This window comes from Podarcis bocagei (genome assembly GCF_964188305.1).
Source record: "Podarcis bocagei genome assembly, chromosome: 7".
Taxonomy (NCBI): Eukaryota; Metazoa; Chordata; class Lepidosauria; order Squamata; family Lacertidae; genus Podarcis; species Podarcis bocagei.
Window position 1 is genome coordinate 27,956,224 of NC_138132.1, and position 23,226 is coordinate 27,979,449.

General features: G+C 45.8%; 1 protein-coding gene across 1 annotated transcript in view; it reads left to right on the forward strand.

Annotated features, from left to right (window-relative positions):
- The window catches only part of CRYBG2 (crystallin beta-gamma domain containing 2), a 66,882-nt gene extending 48,172 nt beyond the window's left edge, over positions 1-18,710 (forward strand). The window contains exons 9-22 of the mRNA XM_081202742.1: positions 699-825; positions 1,550-1,585; positions 2,495-2,631; positions 3,479-3,605; positions 5,198-5,340; positions 11,764-11,890; positions 12,733-12,765; positions 13,154-13,266; positions 13,754-13,883; positions 14,646-14,785; positions 15,453-15,576; positions 16,549-16,707; positions 17,256-17,415; positions 18,023-18,710. Of these exons, the coding sequence (XP_081058868.1) occupies positions 699-825; positions 1,550-1,585; positions 2,495-2,631; positions 3,479-3,605; positions 5,198-5,340; positions 11,764-11,890; positions 12,733-12,765; positions 13,154-13,266; positions 13,754-13,883; positions 14,646-14,785; positions 15,453-15,576; positions 16,549-16,707; positions 17,256-17,415; positions 18,023-18,111 (1,645 nt within the window). The 3' untranslated portion in view covers positions 18,112-18,710. The remainder of the gene's footprint in view (positions 1-698; positions 826-1,549; positions 1,586-2,494; positions 2,632-3,478; positions 3,606-5,197; positions 5,341-11,763; positions 11,891-12,732; positions 12,766-13,153; positions 13,267-13,753; positions 13,884-14,645; positions 14,786-15,452; positions 15,577-16,548; positions 16,708-17,255; positions 17,416-18,022) is intronic.
- Positions 18,711-23,226: the final 4,516 nt, after the last annotated feature.

Consider the following 23,226-nt stretch of genomic DNA (forward strand, 5'->3'; position numbering starts at 1 on the left):
AATATGTGCTGTTAACTGTTAGGGGCTTGAGAAGGTCAGTTCCCTCCTATTCTCCACCTCATCCTGGAATATAGAAAATGTCTCAGAAGCACAGAAGTCCCTGCCTTCAGCTGCTGGAGACAGAGCTAGGGGCTTAATATTGGTCTGAGTATTGAGTGGACTGGACTCTTCAGACCAAGATGATACACAAGACCAGACTCCTGCTTTTTATATCTCACCTGGCCAATTCAGAAGCCTCACTCTGGCTGCATCATGGTAAACTGTAAACTATGGTTTACCATGCACAAGCAAAATGGCACCTGTTTCGCACCTTCCAGCTCCCTTCTCCTGGCACTGGGAGGAGACGAACCATGTTCCCTGGCTTAGCATTATGTTGAAACCTGGGATTGTGGTCTGCTCACTCGGAATGAACTACATTCTGTAGCCAAGGCTTATTCTTCACTTGTAGAATATGGCTTGTTGGAGCAAAACCATGATCCTTAGTTGGGATGCTAAGCTAAGGGATTCTGGTGTGTTTCCTCCCAGCATATACTTTATGGTTCACCATGATGTTCGAACATGACTGCTGTCTTTCCAGTCACAGGTTATGCATTCCTCTCTTCTTCCAGGGCTGTCGCTAGGATGTGCTTTTCAGTTCATTGGGCACATGACACTACAAAGTTTTAGCAGTCGTTCATGGTTCTCTCTATGCTCCACAGGTGGCTTGTTTACTCAAAACCCTTCTTTGACGATGATCCTTATGTCTTAGAACCTGGTGGGTATCCCAGTTTGCGAGCCTGGGGAGCCAAGGACCCCTCAATCTGCTCCATGCATCCAATTAAGATGGTAAGTGTTTCTTGGCAGCATCTTCCTCCTGTTTTCAACCTTAGGTAAAGGTAAAGGGACCCCTGACCATTAGGTCCAGTCATGACTGACTCTGGGGTTGTGGCTCTCATCTCACTTTATTGACCAAGGGAGCCGGCGTACAGCTTCCGGGTCATGTGGCCAGCATGACTAAGCTGCCTCTGGAGAACCAGAGCAGTGCACGGAAATGCCGTTTACCTTCCCGCCAGAGCGGTACCTATTTATCTACTTGCACTTTGACGTGCTTTCGAACTGCTAGGTTGGCAGGAGCAGGGACCATGCAACGGGAGCTCACCCCATCGCAGGGATTCGAACCGGTGACTTTCCGATCGGCAAGCCCTAGGCTTAGTGGTTTAGACGACAGTGCCACCCTCGTCCCTTAGCCTGGCATAAACTGGGATCATTATAAGTGATGGACAGCTTATAAATCTAAATCATAAATATATGTTGGGGCATGAGTGTCCAAGCTATCCATTTGCTTGTGGTTTCCTGTTTACACTTTAGAAGGCAGGCTTGAACTGCATGAAGACAGCAAATATTTTTTGGAAAGAATGACATTTTATATTTGAAAAGCCCCGCTACGTCAGATCTAACACACATCTCGTCCACCATCCTGTTCTCGCGATGACAGAGTGGTCCATGAAAAGGAAGACGGAGTGGACAGATCCACTCACAGAATTCTCACTCTGGCTTATTCTTGTTTTAGGGCTGTCCTGTTGTGGAAAAGCCTGGCGAGCCCAAGGTAAAAGAAGGAAATAATTGCTGCTGAATTTGATCCTAGGGCAAAAATACTTCCCAGCAGAAAAGGGGGCTAGAGGACTTAAGCTAGCTCTAGCATTGCACATTTCAGCAAGAGGCATCAGCAAATCTTTGTTTGGAATAAGCTAAAGTCTTTATTAATTTATATCCACTGTATTGAGTGGAAAAAGACATTAGACAGTTAATCTACCTAGGGAAAGAAAGCTTAAGTGGTCTTCCTGGGTTGTGAGTTCAGTTTCTCTTTTCTAGTTTCACCTTTCCTCCTTCCTTCTGCCATTACCTGTAATTCATCAGGCATTACTGAGTAAAATATGTCATTTAAAGTTTGCAAAAACACACTCTACAACAGGCATTTCACATTTTGGAGCTCAGAAAAATGAAATGTTACATGTAGAATAAAATGCAGAAAATACGCCAATGCGTAGTTTTCGCAGAAACATGTCCAACAGGGATCCTTTACTTTGGGCTGTTGGGGGTGGTGCTTATAGATTTTAAAGGAATAAATAGCAAGTGGCTACAGCCTACAGTAAAATGTAGATGAATAGAGTGGCATGCAAAAGGAAGGGGGAGAGAAAGCAGTGCTTATGGACTTAGGAACTCTTCCATACTGGAGCTTTTTCCAGACATGAGCTGAATGTTGTTGAACACAACAGCCACAAAAACTAGGAATTTGCTCTTTTTAAAAAAGAAATCCCAGACATTTAAGGAGTCCAGATTGTAAGCTTTCCTCAAAAGTGAGTTGCTCCAGGCCCTCATTATTTTGGTTGCTCTTTTCTTTAAAAGCAATAAAGGTTCAAAAGTTTGTGAAAAACACCAGAAGGAGGCGATATCCACCATTTTACTCTCATTGTTCTCCATGTTTCATTCTCTCTTTCTCCCTCTTCCTCTGCAGGCTCTAATCTATGATAGGCCACATTTTCTGGGTCATAGCTGGGAAGTAAGCAGAGACATTTACAACCTGAAGAAGCCAGAAAACAACCAGGACTCCAAGATGTCTACTGCAGGCTCTCTGAAAATCCTGGGAGGCTGGTGAGCAGATGGAAGAATGAATAAGTGTTGTAGGGAAAGGAGCCATCTAGGCAGCAATAATTGTCAGCTGACTCCTACACGCCAATCCCTGATCACCCAGGTCTAGAAAGCCCTTGACGCAGAACTGGCCAATTAGTCTGAGCATGAGCAACATTCACTGTCTTTTCTGAAAATTGACCTCAACCCAGCCACTTCTCCTTTGGAGCCTGCTCCATCCTAAACCTTGCCTGTTTAGCCCACCTGCTTTCCTCATCTCCTGGCATCCAAGAGCATTCTGGGCACTGTAGTTTGCTAAGGGTTGCTGTGAATTGTAACTCTCTGAGGGGTAAACTACAGTGCCCAGAATTCTTTGAGGGAAAGAATGTGTTTCAAACGTGCTTTAAAGGCAGAGTGTGTTCCCAACCATGGCTCTAACAGCTGATCCCACACCTTCTGCCCACCCCAATATAAACAGTACTGCTTGTTGCTGTCATTTCCCTGCACTTCACCCTAAGGTCCTAGTGCGGGTTATGACAATTAAAATACAATGTATGTCTTTAACATTTGCACCTGGCACCTTCACTAAACATCTTTCTGCGAATGTTGAAGACACAGCTCATTACACTGGCTTTTGACATCTGAGATGGAGAGGAAGCTCCACGACGTAGGGGCTGCCACAGAGAATGCCCTCTCCTGGGCCACCATTGACCCCAAGCCTCTGAGGGCAGTGGGACAACCAAAAGAGCCCATGAATTATTGGGGATGGGGGAGAAGAGAGATGGTTGTACATCTGGAAGGAAAGGGAGAGTAATTTGTCTTTTGTGCTACATGCACACTCTCTTATTGTCGGATTGTTTCACCTTGCTAGCTGGATTGGTTATGAGAAGGAAGGTTTCCGTGGGCACCAGTACCTGCTGGAAGAAGGAGAGTACAATGACTGGACACAGTGGGGAGGCTACAATGAAGAACTGGTGTCACTTCGGCTAATTCGGACGGTGAGAAAACCTGTCTGCTTAACAGGGCAATGGATGGGAGATTTATTGCCACGAGGGAAGAAAAATTTCCTGGCTTAAAGCATATGCCGAGTTCCTAAAATAAGAAGTGTTAAAGGTCAGCCGTATCAGGGAGAAACAGGACTAGTTCAGAAGTATTATTGGTTTTATTTCTTTTAACTTTCCCTTGACTTCCAGTGTTCCGGCTAATGCTTATGTAACCAAACCAGCACTACCCACACACGAGGCAGGTATTAGCAGACTTGGGGGCACCTTCAAAGTTTGCAGAAGGACAAAAAAAATATTTAGGAAAAGAGCTTGAGGGAGGTACAGCCTCCAAAACTGCTGGGTAAGAATTGAGTGTGCTTTGTGGCCATGGAATAGTGACTGTATCGGGGACAGGCAATGGAAACTACTGAAAATGCAATTATAGGTCTTGTTTGTCCAGTGTGAAAGCAGGATGCAGGCGGTAGTTTCCCAATTATTTATTACGAAAGTGAGGACAACGCCCCCTTGAAATCTAAAGAAATCATCCTAGTGTACATTGCACATGACTATTTCACGTGTGTCTGCACTGAGGAAAGGAGCACTGGGGGTATCCCATGTATTATTATATTTTATTATTATTAACTGCTGCTATTATAGTAATTTTCCTTACTGTTCATTTGTAGTTTCATTGCTGCTATTTTTTGAATGGTCAACCACTTGAGTATGGTTTCTGTGAAAGACAGAACAAATTTGTTGTTGATGATGATGATTTTGCCCCCCTTCTCCAGCATGTTACAACAATTTAGAATTCAGAATTAAAAGCAATTAAACAGTATCTGTAAGCGTGTTACATGTTTTTAAATTAGTTATTTTTTCTCCATGCCACAGTGTTTCCAAATGCATCTTTAATTAGCAATTTCCTGTCAACAGGCTGTTTACTAACTCATTTCCTTTTCACAGCCTGAGCAATTGCTTTTCTGGTTGTTGTCATTGTTGTTATTAAACAGTTAACAAAAAACAAAATAATACCTACACAACATCCACAACAATCCCTAAACCTTTTGCTATCACTTATGGTGTGTTCACATTACTGACTTAGAGTGCTGTAAAGCTGTTTCCTCCCTGGTGTGTTTCACAGCTCTTCCCCTCCCCCACACTGTAGCCTTTCACATCAGCATAGTTTCATTAGTGTCAGATTCATTTCTGTTTGTGTACACACCAAGGGTCATTGACCAGGGGGTGGGGATGTTTGCACCATACATAAAGATGCTCACAACCTGGCAAGAGACAAATTGGGAATGGCTTAAATATGCCATTTGGTGTGAAGCTGATTCGAGAAACAATGCATCAAACAGTAGTATTTTCTGCATATACATTTTGGATATCATGTGAATATGGATTAAAAACTCAGTACTAGAAACATAGTAAACAAGAATGCAAAGACAGCCTTGCTCCTCTCCTCAATCCATCCCCACTGCCTTTCCTCCTTTTCTATATCTCAGGTCTGTAGGATGTGAAACAAGGCTCCTTTTTCTTGAAAATCCATCTGCAAGGAGATGGGTTGCTGCTGGGTGTGCTGATACATTTTATTTTTCTTCACTCGGTAGGACTTCTTGGACCCAGCCCTTGTGCTGTTTGAGGCCATGGACTTTGAAGACGGGCCCAGCGTTGAGCTCAGTGAAGCGCTGCCAGATGTTGAGCTGGCCAGCTACGGGACCACGACACAATCCATCCATGTCCTCAGTGGAGTGTGAGTATCGTTGTGTTCTCTGGTTTCTCAACCCCAAATGTGGGGAGGCCACATCAGGGCTTCACTGAAAGTGGGGTGAAGCATGGGGCACATGATCCCTGTGACAACATAAATCTCCACAAGCTTCTGCACTGTGGTTTGATTCTGTATAGGGAAGGTTTTTTTAATTGTTTCATGTTTTATTATGTTTTTATATATGTTGGAAGCTGCCTAGAGTGGCTGGGGTGACCCAGTCAGATGGGTGGGGTACAAATAATGAAATTGTTGTTGTTTTAAAAGTTTGCAAATGAAATAACTTTGTGTGGTTACATTTGTTGCTTGCACTGTTTAATGAAAATAATAAAAATTACGAAGGAGGGGGAGAAAGGAACAGTAACATAAGACCTCCTTTGTTTAAGCCAAATAAGAGGTCTCTGAGAAGTACATGAGCTTTTTGAGATGATTAAAACTGTTACACAGTCTGGATACTAAAAAGCAAGCGAAAGGATAGGTGTCAGGGAAAACCCAAATATGTGTACACACTCTACCTTCCAAGCACATTCTTTCCCTCAAAGAATTCTGGGCATTGTAGTTTGCTAAGGGTTGTAGGGAATTGTAACTCTGTGAGGGGTAAACTACAGAACCCAGAATTCTTTGAGCGGTAGAATATGTTTCAAATGCAGGCAGAGTACGTATGTGATGGGATGATTAGCTGCTTGTGCGTAAAATCGTGGTCCCTCAGAGTTTGTGCAACTCCACAAACCTCTGTGTGTGACAGAGCTCCTCAAACATGTCTGCCCTAGTCACTCGTAGATTCCGACAGTGGTTGTTTTCGGAATCGTTTCCAGCATAAGAGCTCCTTAACGGAAACCCGCCTTCTGGACTCACGGCATGACAGTTTCTGGCGAGGTGTGGGTCTCCCTATGGGAGCTTCAGATACCTCCCCACTGTTCTCGCTGGAAGTGTCTCTGAGCCCTCCCACCTGCTCGCATTCCCTCAGAGATCCACTCCTCCCCCTGCTGGTTCCTGCTTCAGCTGTTGAGTCTCTGTCTACCTCCCTGAGCCCCTCCACCACCTGTTCCTCCGATGGCAGTTCCCTGACATCCACCTCCCCTCCAGGGCCCCCCTCACCCCTTCCCGTTTCCTCTCCTCTGGGAGGTGAGGAGGTAAAACCCCGAAAAGAATCTTCTTCATCTTCAGACGTCTCGAACAATTCCCTCCATCGATCGCCGTCCTGGCTCGCTGAATCCTCCTCCTCCTCGGAATCTGTGAACCCCTCCAACTCCTCTTCTTCGTCGGTGGTGGCAAAGTATTCCCTCCGGAACCTCGCTACAGGCTGAGGTTTACGTGGGAACCTCTGATGAAAAGTTTCTATTAAAACCTCGTCATTGACATCCTCTGCCCTGACCCAGGTGTTTTCCGACTCCGGTTCCCCTTCCCACATTACCAAATACTCTACTTGATCTCCCTTCCACCTGGAATCGAGGATCTCCGCTACATGGTAGCTTTGTTCCCTTTCCTCCATTGCTGGTCCCCGAGTGACCCTCCCTTCTCTGTCCCCTTTATACAGTGACAGCAATGACCTGTGGAAAACTGGGTGCAGCTTCATGTGGTTCGGTAACCGGAGCCTGAAAGCCACTGGATTGACCTGTTGTGTGATTTCAAATGGACCCAATCTTTTGGGTCTTAACTTCTTACAACCCCCTTTGAAGGGTAACCCTTGGGTTGACAGCCACACTTGGTCCCCCACCCTAATGGTTTCACCTTCTCTCCTGTGTTTGTCTGCCTGCCTCTTATATTCCTCCTTGGCCCTGTCTAAGTTAAGTTGGAGCTGGCGATGGATCGCTTCCATTTCTTCTACGAACTGTTCGGCAGCTGGAACGCTCCATCTCTCCCCTCCCCCCCCTGGGAAAGCCCTGGGATGGCACCCGTAATTAGCCAAAAAGGGGCTCATCCCCGTGGACACGTTCTCCGCATTGTTGTAGGCAAATTCCGCCAATGCCAACTTCTCCACCCAATCATTCTCTCTGTCATTAACATAACACCTCAAATATTGCTGGAGGATGCCATTGGCTCTTTCCGCCTGCCCATTGGTTTCAGGATGCCGGGCAGTCGAGAAATTAACCTCTACATGCAGTAAGCTCATGAGCTTCCTCCAGAACCTGGAAGTAAATTGTTTCCCTCGGTCTGAAACCACCCTCAAGGGGGCGCCATGCAACCTAAACACATTTTCTACAAACAATTTAGCTGTTTCTTCTGCCGTGACCGCATGTGAGCAGGCTATAAAGTGTGCCATTTTGGTTAACAGGTCTACCACAACCATGATGGCTGTTTTCCCTCTGGACCTTGGCAGATCAGTCATGAAATCTATGGCCACTGCTTCCCATGGTCTTTCTGGTGTGGGTAGCGGTTCTAACAACCCTGCCGGCGCCCGCCTTTCCCCTTTGGCTCGCTGGCATTGGTCACAACTCCTCACATACTCCCGCACGTCTTCCCTGACCTTAGGCCACCAAAATTCCCTGGTCACCAGCCACATGGTTCTGTGTTGCCCAAAATGCCCCGCTGTGGGGCTATCGTGCAGCTGCCTAAGTACCTTCCCCCTCAACTCTCCTTCAGGTATATATAACGCTCCCTTGTAGTACAACGCCCCGTTTCTCTACTCAAAACCTCCGGGTTTATCTCCCTCCCTCCTGAGTCCCCTGAGTTTGTCCTGTGCGTATTCATCGTTCTCCGTTCCCTCTACCAGTTCTCTTTGCCCCACCAATGCCGCCCCACACACCCAGCGGTCCTCTGGAATGACATGTCTCTCTTCGGGTGCTCCCTCCCCCTCCAAATATTCAGGTTTACGTGAGAGAGCGTCCGCCCTAACGTTCTCTGGGCCTGGCACATAACAAATCTCAAAGTTAAATCTGGAGAACTCCTGGGCCCATCTCAACTGCCGTTGGTTGAGCACTCGTGCCGTTCTCCAATACTCTAGGTTCTTGTGGTCAGTGCACACTTGCACCTTATGTTGTGCGCCAATTAGCAGGTGCCTCCATCTCCGAAAAGCCTCATGAATAGCAAGAAGTTCTCGATCGTACACCGTGTAGTTCCTCTCGGATTTGTTCAGCTTTCGCGAAAAAAAAGCACACGGTCTCCACTCTGACTCCTCCTTCCCTGGCTGCAGAAGAAGCACCGCCCCTATGGCTCTGTCTGATGCGTCTGTTTCGACTCTCATCTTTTTTTGTAAATCCACATGCAGAAGCTGTTCTTCAGAGGCGAAGGCCCTTTTTAGCTCCTCAAAAGCTCGCTCCGCCTCCTCAGTCCAAACAAATTTCTTCTTACTGCTGAGACAGTCCGTTATGGGCGCCGTCAGGTGGGCAAAGTTTCGGATGAACTTACGGTAAAAGTTCCCAAACCCTAGGAACCTCTGCACATCCTTCTTTGTTTTGGGTGTTTTCCATTCCAGCACTGCCTGGACCTTGCCGGGATCCATAGCCAATCCCTTGTCTGACAGGCGGTACCCCAGGAACTCCACCTCCTTGGTATGAAACTGACACTTCTCCAGTTTCACCCACAGCCGGTTGGCTAGCAGCCTGCGCAACACTTCTCTGACGTCTCTCACATGCTGCTCCTCATTCTCAGAATACACCAACACGTCATCCAGGAAGGCCACACAATTCTTGTAAAGCAAAGGCCCTAGTACGTGGTTCATCAGCGATTGAAAGCACGCTGAGCCTGCTTGTAATCCAAATGGCATAACGAGATATTCAAATGCCCCCAAAGGGGTGAACATGGTGGTTTTCCATTCATCCCCTTTCCTTATACGTATCAGATTGTACGCCCCCCTTAGGTCCAGCTTGGTAAAAATCTTTCCCTTCCGCACCCTGTTCAAAATGTCATCTATTCTAGGCATGGGAAAGGCCAATGGTTCTGACACTGCGTTTAAGGCCCGAAAGTCACACACAAGTCTCGGCTTGTCCGTGTTTTTCTTATCCACAAAAAACACTGGACTACCTCCCACCGCTCTTGACTCTCTGATGAAACCCCTCTTCAGGTTCTTGTCAATGAACTCTCGTAACTCCTGCATTTCTCTGTCTGACATGGCATACAACTTGCCTGCGGGGAGCTGCACCCCAGGCAGTAAATTGATTTGACAATCGAAGGGTCTATGCGGGGGTAGTTGGTCAGCTTCCCTTTCGCTGAACACATCACTGAGATCTGCGTATGGTCGTGGTACCTTCACCTTCTCCGTTACTTCTGTCCCTGCTAGGGTAGCTTGGGCTCCTGCTGAACCCTTTCCCTCCCTGCAGTGTTCTAAGCAATGTGCGGAACCAAAGGAAACCACTCTCTGATGCCAGCCCACCAGTGGATCATGTAACGCCAGCCAGCTCATCCCCAAAATAATGGGAGCCCCTCCCAAGGTGGCCACATTAAACGCTATCAGTTCTGTGTGCCTTGCCACCTTCATTATCATTGGGACGGTCTGCAAGCTGACTTCCCCTCCCAACAGCTCCCTGCCATCGATCGTGGTCACCTGTAGGGGGTTGCTTAAAGGGATCGTCTGTATCTGGTGTTCAGCTGCAAACTCTTTGCTCATGAAATTGCAGGAGCTGCCTGAGTCCAACAGCGCCTTAATCTTCAGAGGGTATCCGTTTTGCAACTCTAGTGACACTTCTATCACTAGGGCAGGTTTGGGAGGTTCTGGCGTGGGCACTTTCACTGCTCTTTGGCCTGGCTGCTGTGCCCCGACGGTGGCAGCCAGGCGTTGGCTTTTACTTGCTCCGATATCTCTTCCACTCCTCCCTCAACAGCTCCCACCATCCCTTGCCATTCCTTCCTCTGGGGGCAGACTCTGGCAAAGTGACCTGGCTGTTGGCAGAGATAGCATTTCCGGGCGCCTTTTCCCTCCTTCCTACCCCCTTCATTGGGCTTTGAAACTGCGCGCGCGCGCGCTGTTCCGATTTCCATCGGCTCTGCCGGCGGGAAAGCTGGCTCAGAAATGTCTGGAATGCGGAACTCCTTCCAACGTTCCCCCTTACCTTCCCGCCTCTCCAAGGCTCTCGCCTCCTGGCGCGCTCCTATGGTCAGCGCAGATTTGGTCAGCTGATCCATAGAAACCGCTCTGGGGCTCCGGGACAGTTCGTCTTTCACAGCCGAAGAAAGACCTTCTTCAAATAGCATCTGAATGGGTGCCGCCGATAAATCCCACCCCAGTCTGTGAACCAGCATGGTGAACTCTGTCCAGTACTCACGGACAGATCGGCTTCCCTGCTTGCAAGCCATTAACTGTCTGCGCACCACTCCCTCCTCAATATCGCTGGAAAACATGAGATCCATTGCACGAAAGAACTTCATGGTGTCCTTTAGGACGTCATTATGCGTTGCCATCAGGGGTCTAACCCAGTCCCTCGCCCCTTTTTCAAGATGCCCAATCACAAAAGCCACTCGCGATTCCTCGTCAGGGAATTCATCAAACTGCACATTGAGGGCATATTGCATCTCTGTTCTAAAGGCATGGTAGTCCTTGGGGTCCCCCCCAAATTTCTGCACCAATCCTGGTACCTTTCTGGTGAACTGGGTGGCTCTCCCCTTCTTGTCTGCATCCTGAGCCCTTCTCTCCTCAAGCCTAGCCGTCTGCAGCGCCAATTGGATTTCCAACGCTCGGTACCTTTCTTCCAAGCTTGGACCAGCTCCAACCCCTGCTCCTTCGGTTCCGGCTGGGTCGCTCATGATGCCTTCTCCTGCACAGGCAGCGTACAGAGACTGTCGGAATGCTGTGATGGGATGATTAGCTGCTTGTGCGTAAAATCGTGGTCCCTCAGAGTTTGTGCAACTCCACAAACCTCTGTGTGTGACAGAGCTCCTCAAACATGTCTGCCCTAGTCACTCGTAGATTCCGACAGTGGTTGTTTTCGGAATCGTTTCCAGCATAAGAGCTCCTTAACGGAAACCCGCCTTCTGGACTCACGGCGTGACAGTTTCCGGCGAGGCGTGGGTCTCCCTATGGGAGCTTCAGATACCTCCCCACTGTTCTCGCTGGAAGTGTCTCTGAGCCCTCCCACCTGCTCGCATTCCCTCAGAGATCCACTCCTCCCCCTGCTGGTTCCTGCTTCAGCTGTTGAGTCTCTGTCTACCTCCCTGAGCCCCTCCACCACCTGTTCCTCCGATGGCAGTTCCCTGACAACGTACATATCCAAAATCTGCTGTTTGAAACAGTTTGATAGGTAATGGAGGAGGTAGTATCTAGACTTTACGAGGATGAGTGGTGATTATTGCAACACGGTTGCACCAAACGCTAGAGGGAGAAAGAAGCAGAGCAGTGTTTATGCTCATTAAGAACTGTAGGTCGAAATTTCACATGATAGATGTGTCAGCAAAACACGCACATTGAGCTGCGAGTGCTCTGGGTGTCAGATCGTGAATATGGAGGTTTAGATAATCCATTTCCATTTTTGTGGCCAGGTGGGTGGCCTATGAAGATAAGAATTTCTCAGGGGAGCAGTATATCCTGGAGAAAGGAGTGTACCGCAACTGTGAAGACTGGGGTGCAAGCAGCTGCCAGATCTCCTCAGTGCAACCTATCCTACAGGTGAGAATAAAGAACTCTGCATTCATGTGTCCCCAGTTCAGAAACCATGTTCTCAATCCCACCTGTCTCCAAGAAAGAGCTTTGCTTATCCTTCCGTTTTGTGTTTCCAAATAGGTTTTTGTGCAAGGCCAGATTAAAATGTTTGGGGGCAATTCTCAGAACAGGGCCTGCCTCCCCTTAAAAGCAACACATGAAATTGACCACCACAAAATACATCTTGTCTTAACGACTAACAAATTTATTATAGCATAAGCTTTTGTTGATTGCAGAAAATAATAATCCTCTAAGCCTTGGGAGTTTCACAACTCTCAGCAAAATACAAACATTTTGCCAACCCTGTTAAACAAGAAGAAAATATTCAGAATATGGGCTCTTGAAACCCATTATTGGTTTCGCTCGCTGCCTGCCTTGGGCCGGTCACCATCTCCCAGCCTCACCCACCTCAACATGGCTGTTGTGAAGATATAGAAGGAAGTTAGGATGGCTGCAAATGGGAACTTAGTGCTTATATCAGAAGATGATGGACTTCATTGGAGGTTTTTAAACAGAGGTTGGATGGCCATCTGCCAGGGATTCTTAAACTGTGGTTCCTTTGTTGCAGGGGGTTGGACTAGATGGCCCTTGGTGTACCTTCCAACTCTACAATTTTTTATTCTCAGATCATAGACATCAAAATTTGGTTTGTTTAACCAGATGGATGCATTTTCCTGGATCCTCCCCTCTTGGATTGAATAAATGATCTCAAGGACCGTCCAGTCAAGCACATAATTTTTATCTTTCTAGGCTTGCCTAAAGATTATATTGTTTACCACTTCTTTTTCTTCTCTCTCTCTTTCTTCTAGGTTGGGGAACACAGTCTACACTTCATTTCTCAGGTGAGCAGGTGGACTTCAGAAGCAAAGCATGAGGGTGGTTCTTATGCCCACCACACTGCTGTTACATGGGTACTACCAGACGGGCTGCTGATTCACACAAAATTTGGTTATCCCATACTTCCTAATTTTTTTTTACCAGTCTGTTCTGACTTCCACCAAAGAATCCTGGGAATCGTAGTTTGGTGAGGGTGCAAATATTTTTCAGTTAAAATATTTTTCTATCCCCCCCTTCCAGAACTACAGCTCCCAGTGTTTCTTTGGGGAGAAGAAATGACTGTCAGGAAACACATTGGCAGGATACAGATATTTCCGTCTGCCGCAGGTCTGATTCCTCCATGTTCATTATTTCCTCAGTTTGATCATATCTGACATTTTCTTGACTCCCCAGATCCAACTCTTCTCAGATCCAGACTTCTTGGGGAATTATGTTTCTTTCAAGGAAGACCAAGCCTCACTTCCAGAGAATTTCATCCCACGCTCCTGCAGGGTCAATGGAGGCAGGTAAAGTGATGCTTCCTCAGTACAGCAGCTGAATGTAAATGGTATGATGTGAAGAACTCATCATGTTGGCTCTAAAGATTTAGGGCAGGGACTGCCAGCATGATGCCCTCTCCAGATGTTGCTGGACCAGTAGGAGTGGGGAAACCTTTGGCCCTCCAGATGTTGCTGAACTACAGCTCCCATCAGCATACATCTGGAGGGCCAGACTTCCCCCATTCCTGGTCTACAGCTCCCTTCTTCCTTGACCATTGCCCATGCTGGCTGGAGCTATTGTGAAGGCTTCATGTTGGCTACTGAGGCTATCCTTGATTCTTTGTTCACCTGAACAAATAATGCTAGGCATGAAAGGTCATGCTGGAGCAACTGTCTTACTTTTGGATTTTGAAACACCTGAGTGGAGAAAGATTTCGAACCAGATCTACAACCCTGAACATGAAATTGCTGCCACTTGAGCGATGGAGTCAATCACGTCTCTGTCTCATTTCAGCTGGATTCTCTATGACTGCCCCCAGTTTGATGGAGAGCAACACATTCTCTCTGAAGGCGAGTATCCAACACTGACCTCCATGGGCTGCCTCTTCACCACGTCCATCCGCTCGCTGAAGAAAGTCCCCATTGTAAGTTGGAAACATCTTCTTGGCTCTAATACTGGTTGGCAGTAGGTAAATGACAGGCAAAAGAAAGTGCTTCTTTCACACAATGCATAGTTAACTTATGGAACTCTATGCCGCAAGATATGGAAATTGTACCCTAAATTAAATGGTGGTTAGAAAGGATTAGATATACAAGAATTTAGATAGGACAGTGCATTTCCACACTAGGGGCCAATTCATTGCCAAAGAAGTTTGGATGGATGCAGCAGCTACAAGATTCCGACGTCTCTAGGTTGTTATGGTACCAATTTAGCAATCAAACGAAAGAGGATATTAGAACAGGCAACAAGAAACCTGACCTCATTTGAAACACTGATGCAAAATTTGAAGAAAAAGTTAGGCTTCACAAATTTAGTATATACAGTACCGCTAGATATGGTATCCTTCTGGAGTGGCTGTCCAAGTTAGGAGTGTATGGCACTACTCCTTCTTGGATGGTCGTTTCCAGAGGGTGATACTTGGGGAGTGCTCCTTGGCACCATGGAGCCTTCAATGTGGAGTTCCTCAGGCTTCAATTTTATCCCCTATATGTTGTTTAATATCTACATGAAACCACTGTGGGGGGGTCATATAGAGTTTTGCAGTACATTATGCAATATGCTGATGATTAGTAATTATTTGAGGCATCCTTCATTTGACCACCCCATCCTTAAGGTTAGCCTTCTTCTTGTTCCTCGAGCTCAGTTTCATCCCTGCCCTTCAACTCTGTTTTCCTTTTTTTCTTAGTTCTTCTCGGAGCCCTCCATCTTCCTACATGGACTGGAGTGTTTTGAAGGGAAGGAGATTGAGCTGAACAGTGAAGTGCGCAGCCTTCAGGCTGAGGGATTCAACAACCATGTCCTCTCTGTGCGGGTAAAGGGTGGAATGTAAGTAAAGGATGACCTGCTATCACACATAACGACCTGGGCCATTGTTAGGGCTAAGTAGGGATGGACAAACCCATTCCACATGGGGCAGAACTGAGTCTGCCCCTTCCTGTTTCTCTGCTGATTTTAAAGCTGCATTTCCCCAAAGTCCTCCAGCCAGCCACAGCCTGGAGGACTGGAGACTTCTTGCTACCACACACTAGGAATAGAGTAGAGGAGCCATTCCCCCTGGGAGTTACGGGACTTGATGTTCCATCACTCTCAGAGGGAATTGTATGGCAAAAACATCGCTGCCCCTGGGGAATTAAATGATTTGTGGTGGTGTGCAAATTAAATGAAGAATTTTATCTGCGTTGATTTGGATGAGAAAGTAGATGGCTTGCCTTCTGACACATTTTAATTCTAAATTTACACCTATTGCTTGTGCAAATTTTGCGTCTTTGGGTTTGTGTCCCAAAGTCTTTGAAATGTCTAGTAACAACTGGAGGTGTCTAGGAGACCGTATGTGGCCATCATGAACACTAGCCAGGTCTGTAGCGTCAGCAGCAAGCAGGTCCCATGCTCCTGTTTTTGATTACCGTTTCCCAATTGATGAAGGGCCAAAGTGATCTGTGCTGCTAATGCTTTTTCTTCCATTGTTTGTTGCTCTGCCAATTCCCTCATACAGTTGGGTGCTGTGTGAACATAGCGACTTCCGAGGCCGCCAGTGGCTCCTGGACTGTATGGAGATCACCAACTGGCTGACATACAGTGGACTTCAGCACATCGGCTCCCTTTACCCCATCCGGCAGGTGAGTGCCCAGTGCTCTGGTCTACTGGGGAGGGGTTATAGGCAAAGGATTACTGGTTAAGGAGCAGTTTAACCAGATGTATGTGGCACATTTGCCCTATCTCTCTGTCCCTTGCCAAGCTGCTTAAATGTTCAAGTGGGCCATTATAAATCTGAGGAGCAGGTAGATGTCAGAATGCTGGCTATTCCACCATACCTGCTGCCCACTGAGGCATACATGCAGGGTGGATATGATTTAAATCACAATTTAAATCACTAGTCAGTAAGACTTGATTTAAATCATTTTTTACAGAAATGTTCAACCTTGATGGCATCCTCTTAATATTTACAACCTGATGAAGGTTTCATTTTTGGAATAATAAATTTTCAGAGTAGTTTTTACAGTTATATCAAAAATTACAGGTTTGGTTATACTATCAGAAATACATAGACGTATAATAATGAAATTATTTATATTTGGACAACTTTTCTGCTGTACTTTATTGGAAGGAGAAAAATAATCATTTCCTCAATAGCAATTTAAACAATTTATTTAACTAAAACAATAACTTTATAGCATATGCATCCATGTTTGTTAACCAATGTGGTTAAATGATTAAAAAAAAAACTTAGACTGAGTTTTAGCACACATGAGAAACTTCAAACAAATCCTTATTTCCTGATGAATAACCTTTGGACTATAATGTAACTTAAATAGAAAACTACCTTTAGAAAGATTTTTCCTCCAAAAGCATTTTATTTTAAAAGTCCGATTAAATTTTTTTAAAATCTGATTTAAATAAAAAATTCCAATTTTTTAATTATTTTTTTAAAAATAATAATAATAATTGATTTTTATCCACCCTGCATACATGCATGACTCTGAGAAGGGACCCTGTGGTCAGATTGCTCCATAGCATGGAACTTGCTGAGCAGCTTAGATGAATGCACAGTGATTGTCTTTTCTGTCTGCCTCTCCCCTCCCTCTCCCCAGAGACGCATCTACTTCCAAATAAAAAACGAAGAGTTGAAGTCCTTCCTGTCTGTCCCAGATGACGTTGAAGACATGAAAGCTGGGCGAGTTCTGGTCTCAGAGCTCAATGGCAAGAGCAGCTCCATCTGGTACTATGAAGAGGGGCTTATGAAGAACCAGGTGAGGGCTTCTTTCTCTTCCTCTTGTGTGGTTTACAGGGACAGAAGCAGCTGGGGTGCATCCAGGCCTGCTTCAAGAAGACCCCATACGATACCCTCAAGTTTAAATAGTTCCGCTCCCTCTATTGTCCACATAGTATTTGGGTAAGCCAGGCAAAACTAATATCCAAATCAGTTAATCATGAATATAATAAATAGTTAAACAGATGGATGAGATGGCTGCTTCACATAGAAAATGTCACTTACAAGGGTATATGCTGGGCTGGTATAGAAGAAAAGTCTGTATTTAGGTGCCATGGCTCAGTGATGGCGCTCATGTCTTGTATACAGAAAGTCCCAGGTTCAATCCCAGGTATCTCCAGATAACAGGATATTGGGTATCAGGTAATGAGAAAGATCTCAAAAGGCCACTGCCAGTCAGAGTAGGCAGTACTGGGCAGGATAGACCAATGGCTTGACTCAGTAAAAGTCAACTTCAGCTTTAGATGTTCACTGTCTGTATGCAACACACTTTCATACAACACTGAATTGGCCTCTCTTGACTTTCAGGTTGCGCCCAACATGAGCCTGCAGGTGATTGGTCCAGCTGCAAAAGGATCCAAGGTGGTGTTGTGGTCTGAAAGCCGACTGCCCCGGCAGACCTGGCAAATCGATTCTTTTGGGAGAATCTGCAGCCAGATGTTTGAAAACAAGGTCCTGGATGTGAAAGGTAAGGCATTGGCTTTTGTTGTTGTTGTTGTTTTGTTTTGTTGTGATTCAGATTTAGGCTCATGAGGGAGTTCTTGAGGCCAGGAAGCAAGTAATGTGGCTGTAGAAGGGATGACATTTAGCTAGAAATGCTTCATTCTCAGTTTCCTTTCACCTTTTCCCCACGTCACCCACCATTCCTGGAAATTCCTGTTCAATCTTTCTGCACCACTATTTAATCTTAACATGTGTATAGCACTCTCAAACATCAAAAGCACTTCTCATGCATTATCTTTTCTAGATGTAATGCTTACAATCCAGTTCCTTCAGCCTAACCTAATAGAACTCGCTTTCTGTTCTCTGAGCTTATATCAAGGTGAAGATCTGGTGATAAAAGTCACTTGGAATGTTTATGCACAGCATACTCTAGCCTAGTCCAGCAATAGTGAAGGAGACATCTATATATCACCTATCTATCTATCTATCTATCTATCTATCTATCTATCTATCTATCATCTATCACAATTATCCATAGCCTGCTTTTCAGGATTCAAATCCTTCTTAGGGCAGCGCACAAACAACATCGATTGGGTGAAATGCCCATTTTCTTCTTCCTTTTTTCCATGTAGGAGGCCGAACCTATGACCGGGACCATGCCATCCTCTGGGATTGTTCGGAGGAAAGGCCTACACAGATCTGGGACGTCCGGGTGCTTTGAAGAAAGCAGGAATTGGAGAGCCATGTCACGTGCAGAACTAGAATTTAGCCTGCAAGTCACAGACGTTTGTCCTTTTGTGACCAAGCTCCATCTTTGGGGATTAGCTGCTGAAATGGATAAGTGACTGGGTGCTGCATTTGGTTAGTAGATGCAATCCTTTCCCCACAGATTGCAGCCCAGAAAGAGGAAAATGTTTCTGTGAAGTACAGAGATTGGTCTCCTCAAGGAACTCTGTAGAGGAAAGGAGGCAAAAGCTGGTTCTTTTCCAACAACTAGGAGCTGAGCCCAGCAAGATTGAGATTATTGGCGAGTTCTGATACGCGGATCATTCATGAATGGACAAGGTCAAGCAGCTCACCTGTATGAGCACAGGAAAGCAAGCTGCCAAAGCCTCACAGGTGTCCCCAGCCCTGCTGGTTTAGGCTTATATATGAATATCTAAAACTAACACACACATACAGCATGAATGAGCCTTTTGTCCTTGCATGCAGCCCATTCCCTTTCCCCTGTGCTCTTCTTCCTAAGGGGATGGGCTACCTTGTAAACTCTATTTATGTACCTGTGTATGATACTATGCCTTTTATAAATCCATCTCTCTGGCTGGTGTGCTGACTCCATTATTTGCCACTAGGACATGTTCATGGGGACACTGGCTTCAACCACAGGCATAACATGTAGGGATCTTGCCCACAAGTGTTTTGGGTGGTGGAGATAAATGCCTGTAACAACAACAACAATTGGCCAGCTGGGATCATAAACAAAAGAAAAGCAGGAATGGTATTACACTAATGTGGCTGCAAACCCCATATTATAAGGAACTGGTGAACATTAGGTTCTTGCAAGTCTACAAAGCTGTGCTTTTTCACTATCTGCATTTTAATAGAGTTGTTTTTATATTGTTTTAATTCTATTATAGTTTAATTACTTTTAAACCTTTTTTTGCCAAAGTTGTTGAGCTTTTTGGGCAAAATCTCTCAAAAAAAGAAGCTTTTTAAAAGCAATTTGTGCCTGGACACTGCTCCTAATTTTATCTGTGTTATTTTAATTTTTCTAAGCTGCCATGAGTCCCAGTCTGTGAAAAAGGCAGGGTATTAATTATGCTGCTGCTGGAATGGCTGGCCTGTGGCCTTCCATATATTATTGTATTACAGTTCCCACCACCCCTCACAACTGATCATGTTCACTGGGGCTGATGGGAGTTAGACGCAACAGCATCTGGAGAGCCACAGGGTAAACACCCCTGCTATAGTTTGTCAGAGATCAACCTCAGCCTATGCTATTCTCAAGCTTCTCTGCAGTGCTGGTGGATTATTATTATTTATTAATTTTCTGTACCACCCACCAGAGGTTTACATGGTGATTTACAATATAAAAACACAAAATGCATAACACAGCAACAAACAAAAACAATAACCCTCACACAATTTAAAAGGCCATAAATTGTTTAATTAGTCAAAGGCCTGGGAGAAGAGGAATGTTTTTGCCTGGCACGTAAAGATATGTAATGAAGGCACCAGGTGGGGAGCCACTGCAGAAAAGGCCTGTTCTTTTGTTGCCTCTCAGAGGAGGCACATGATGAAGAGCCTCAGATGAGGATCACAAGGTCCAAGTCGGTTCATATGGGGAGAAGCAGTCTTTGATGTGTCAGGTTCTTCTGCACTGTGTAAATTCTGCTCCTAAAGGAATCCATGCTTGAGTCCTTTGGAATCTGCTTCCATACCCAGAGCTTCATGAATCAGTAGTCTGACTCACTATTAGGCAAACCCCCATATTTATTCATCACTGACACATGTTGCATTGATGGTTGTTAAACCAGGACCAGCTTCTTCCATGTGCTGGTTCTCAGAACCCTTGCCTCACTTTTCATAGCCCCAGCTTTGGGGGCTATGGGAAAGACATCTATTTGCAGTGAGGAATTGTTGCTGCTATTTCTCATTTCCACCACTAGAGGGTTCTGTTTTCTTCAACAGCGCGTTCTTCCTCAGGCTTTTTGTGTGAAGGAGCAGGGTTTCGTCAGGAAGCCATTTTGCATGTAGATATCAAATAAAGGTGCTTACACTTTTCACTATATGTACATCCCACAAAACTCAGCAGAATCAGAGCTAGCAGTGGTTCCTTGGATGGATGTACACATTCTGAAAATAAATGCATGCATCTTCCTCCCCTCTTTATGGGATTCGTTTGTGGCACATACTAAATCTTTTAACAGGCAGTTGCTAAAAGTATGCAGTCGTGCATTAGGAGTTTAACAAGATCAATTATTTAACCAATGTGCAGCTGGAGGGCATAGTGGAAATAGCAGCGGCTTGGCATAACAAATTGTCCCTCCTGGAAGTTTTGTTTTTATGTGTGAAGCCAGCCCATTTTCTTGGATGCACGCAAGGGCCATTGATTTGTCTAGCCTTCTTTGGAATATTTTTGCATGTGGTTATTTCTGGGTGGGGCTTCTCCATGGGTTTCAACCGTTGCTTCAGTTCCCAGTCAAGAAAGGAAGGCAAAGGCGCAAGTCCCTTCCCACTACTCAGGTAGGGGAAGAAAGCCCAGAATGTAGGGGGTGTGGCCTCTGGCAGACGGTCAGGACTGAACTTGAGCCACAACTTAGTGTGACTGGGCCCCAGAGCCTGTTATGCCCAACAGGGGTCAAGTGCAGAACATATAAAATATTGATGTGCTTCCAGTGCCTTGGGAAGGTCAAATCTCCTACACCATTAGGAACAGTTTGGGATGTGGAATAGAACCTCTCTCCCTCCTGGACTGTGTTGTCCCTCCCAGGAAGGGAACTCAGCCAATGAAGAGCATGCTTCCTGATGAGTGGCATAGCCCAGAAGTTAGTTTGCTAAAGAGAATGTGAAAGAGGGTCTTGTGTCACCTTGACTGCTAATAGGGAAACTGGTTTTCCCGCAGCATAGCTTTTATGCAAAGCTTTGCCTGGAAGTGTCACAGGTATCTTTGGACAATATATTTGATTTGGTCCGCATTCAAGGCTGAATCTTATCAGATTTGCACTTTCTGAAACAAAGATGTGAACCTGTTCAGAAAGATGACTTACCGTACCTCGGTTACAACAGGAAACCCACACTTATCTGCATGCAATCTAAGACTGCAGACTGTGGCTTTCACATGTTTAGAAGGGAAATGAAACATTGGTGTCTAAGCAAGGTGGGTGGGATACATAGGCGCCGACTCCATGGGGCCTGAGGGGGCCCGAGCCCCCTCAAAAATTCGTTTGGGGGGCTCCGCCCCCCCAATAATCTCGGGCGCCCCTCCAGCAGAGCACCGCCGCCGCCCCTCCCCCAGCCCAAAATGCACAGGGTCGGGCTGCATGCCTCCTGCCCTCCCTCCCGAGCAAAAGCTCCACCCATTTTCCTTCGGAGCTGATTAATAGGCGCAGCACGCTCTCCCCTATTCGCTCACGAGGAGGCGGCGCCACTTTATCTGCATATTCATGAGCTTATTTATTATTCATGAGCTTTCCCAGGGCCCCCCCCCCCAATATTTTTCATAAGTCCGCGCCCCTGGTGGGATATATGAGTATCCTGTTTTAAGCAGAAAAATAAAAGATTTTGTTCAGGTGTAATAAAGCAATTGTTAGCTTTACTTTGGGGGGGGAATGCCCTTTTACAGTTTTTCAGCTAAATGCAAACTTACTGTTGTAGCATTTTACTCAAAGGGGCATAAACATTAATTTGAGACAGCAGATGCTAAAAGGGAACCCTAATGCCCAGGCCTCATTGCCCTAATACACTACATCAGCTAACATGATGCTCTACCAATGTTTTGGACGACAACTCCCATCAGGCAAAAGACCTGGCCTTTTTGTGACTAGGGATGTGAACTTTTGAACCAATCTCAAAACAGCAATTTAATCTGCACCATCTAGCAGGTTATCATATTTAGCTCCGTTTGCCAATGACATTTTTTTAAAAGCTTCAACTTTTAGCATTTGTATCTTAGGTAAAGGTAAAGCTAATTTGTATATTCAGCCACTGTTGAACAGGAGCCAACTACTCTGAGCCCCACCCCAAAATAAAACCCCTCGGCCACTGCCGTTCGGGAACCTATTTGTTCTGCTTCAACCTGATCTGCGGAAATCAGTTCTGTTTTTGTTTTTCATGGCATGGAGTTGATTGCCTACTGATACCTTGTAAGCCAAGCTGCGGCTGAAGGTCAGAAAAAAAACAATCCCTCTCACATACGAGAATGTAAGAAGAGCCAGCTGAATGAGGCCAATGGCCCATCTAGCCCCGCATCCTGTTCTCACAGTGGCCACCCAGATGCCTGTGGGAAACCTGCAAGCAGAATCAAAGTACAATAGCACTCTCTCCTGTGGCTTCCTGCAACTGGCATTCAGAAACATCATTGCTTCCAGTGAGTAGCCATCATGGCTAGTGATAGTCTTGTCCTGAGGAAAATAGTGTTCATGTGCATGCACACACACAACTGCTATTTGCATTGGGAAGCCTCCTTTGGCACCAAAAGGGCACTTTAAAATATAGCTTTCAACAGGAATTAGACAAATGTATGCCAGAGAAGTCATTCCTATATAATATAAAGGTAAAGGGACCCCTGACCATTAGGTCCAGTCGTGACTGACTGGGGTTGCGGCGCTCATCTCGCTTTATTGGCCGAAGTACAGCTTCCAGGTCATGTGGCCAGTATGACTAAGCCACTTCTGGTGACCCAGAGCAGCACACCGAAACGCCGTTTACCTTCCCGCTGGAGCGGTACCTATTTATCTACTTGCACTTTGACGTGCTTTCAAACTGCTAGGTTGGCAGGAGCAGGGACCGAGCAACGGGAGCTCACCCCGTTGCAGGGATTCGAACTGCCAACCTTCCGATTGGCAAGTCCTAGACTCTGTGGTTTAACCCACAGTGCCACCCGCATCCCCCCTATATAATATAATCCACTATTAATTTTGGAAAATTACTTGCCTATGCATGTGGACACCTCTTAAGATATTGTAATCAAATTTTGCTCATTGGCACCTGAGGTCAAGGAGCAGGTTTTTGTCTATGTTTGGATACAATTGGTCGCCGTGTTTTTAATCAAGATGGTGGACTGAGCCTTTCCAAACTGCATTGATTTTAATCACTGATTTCAAACCAGCATTGA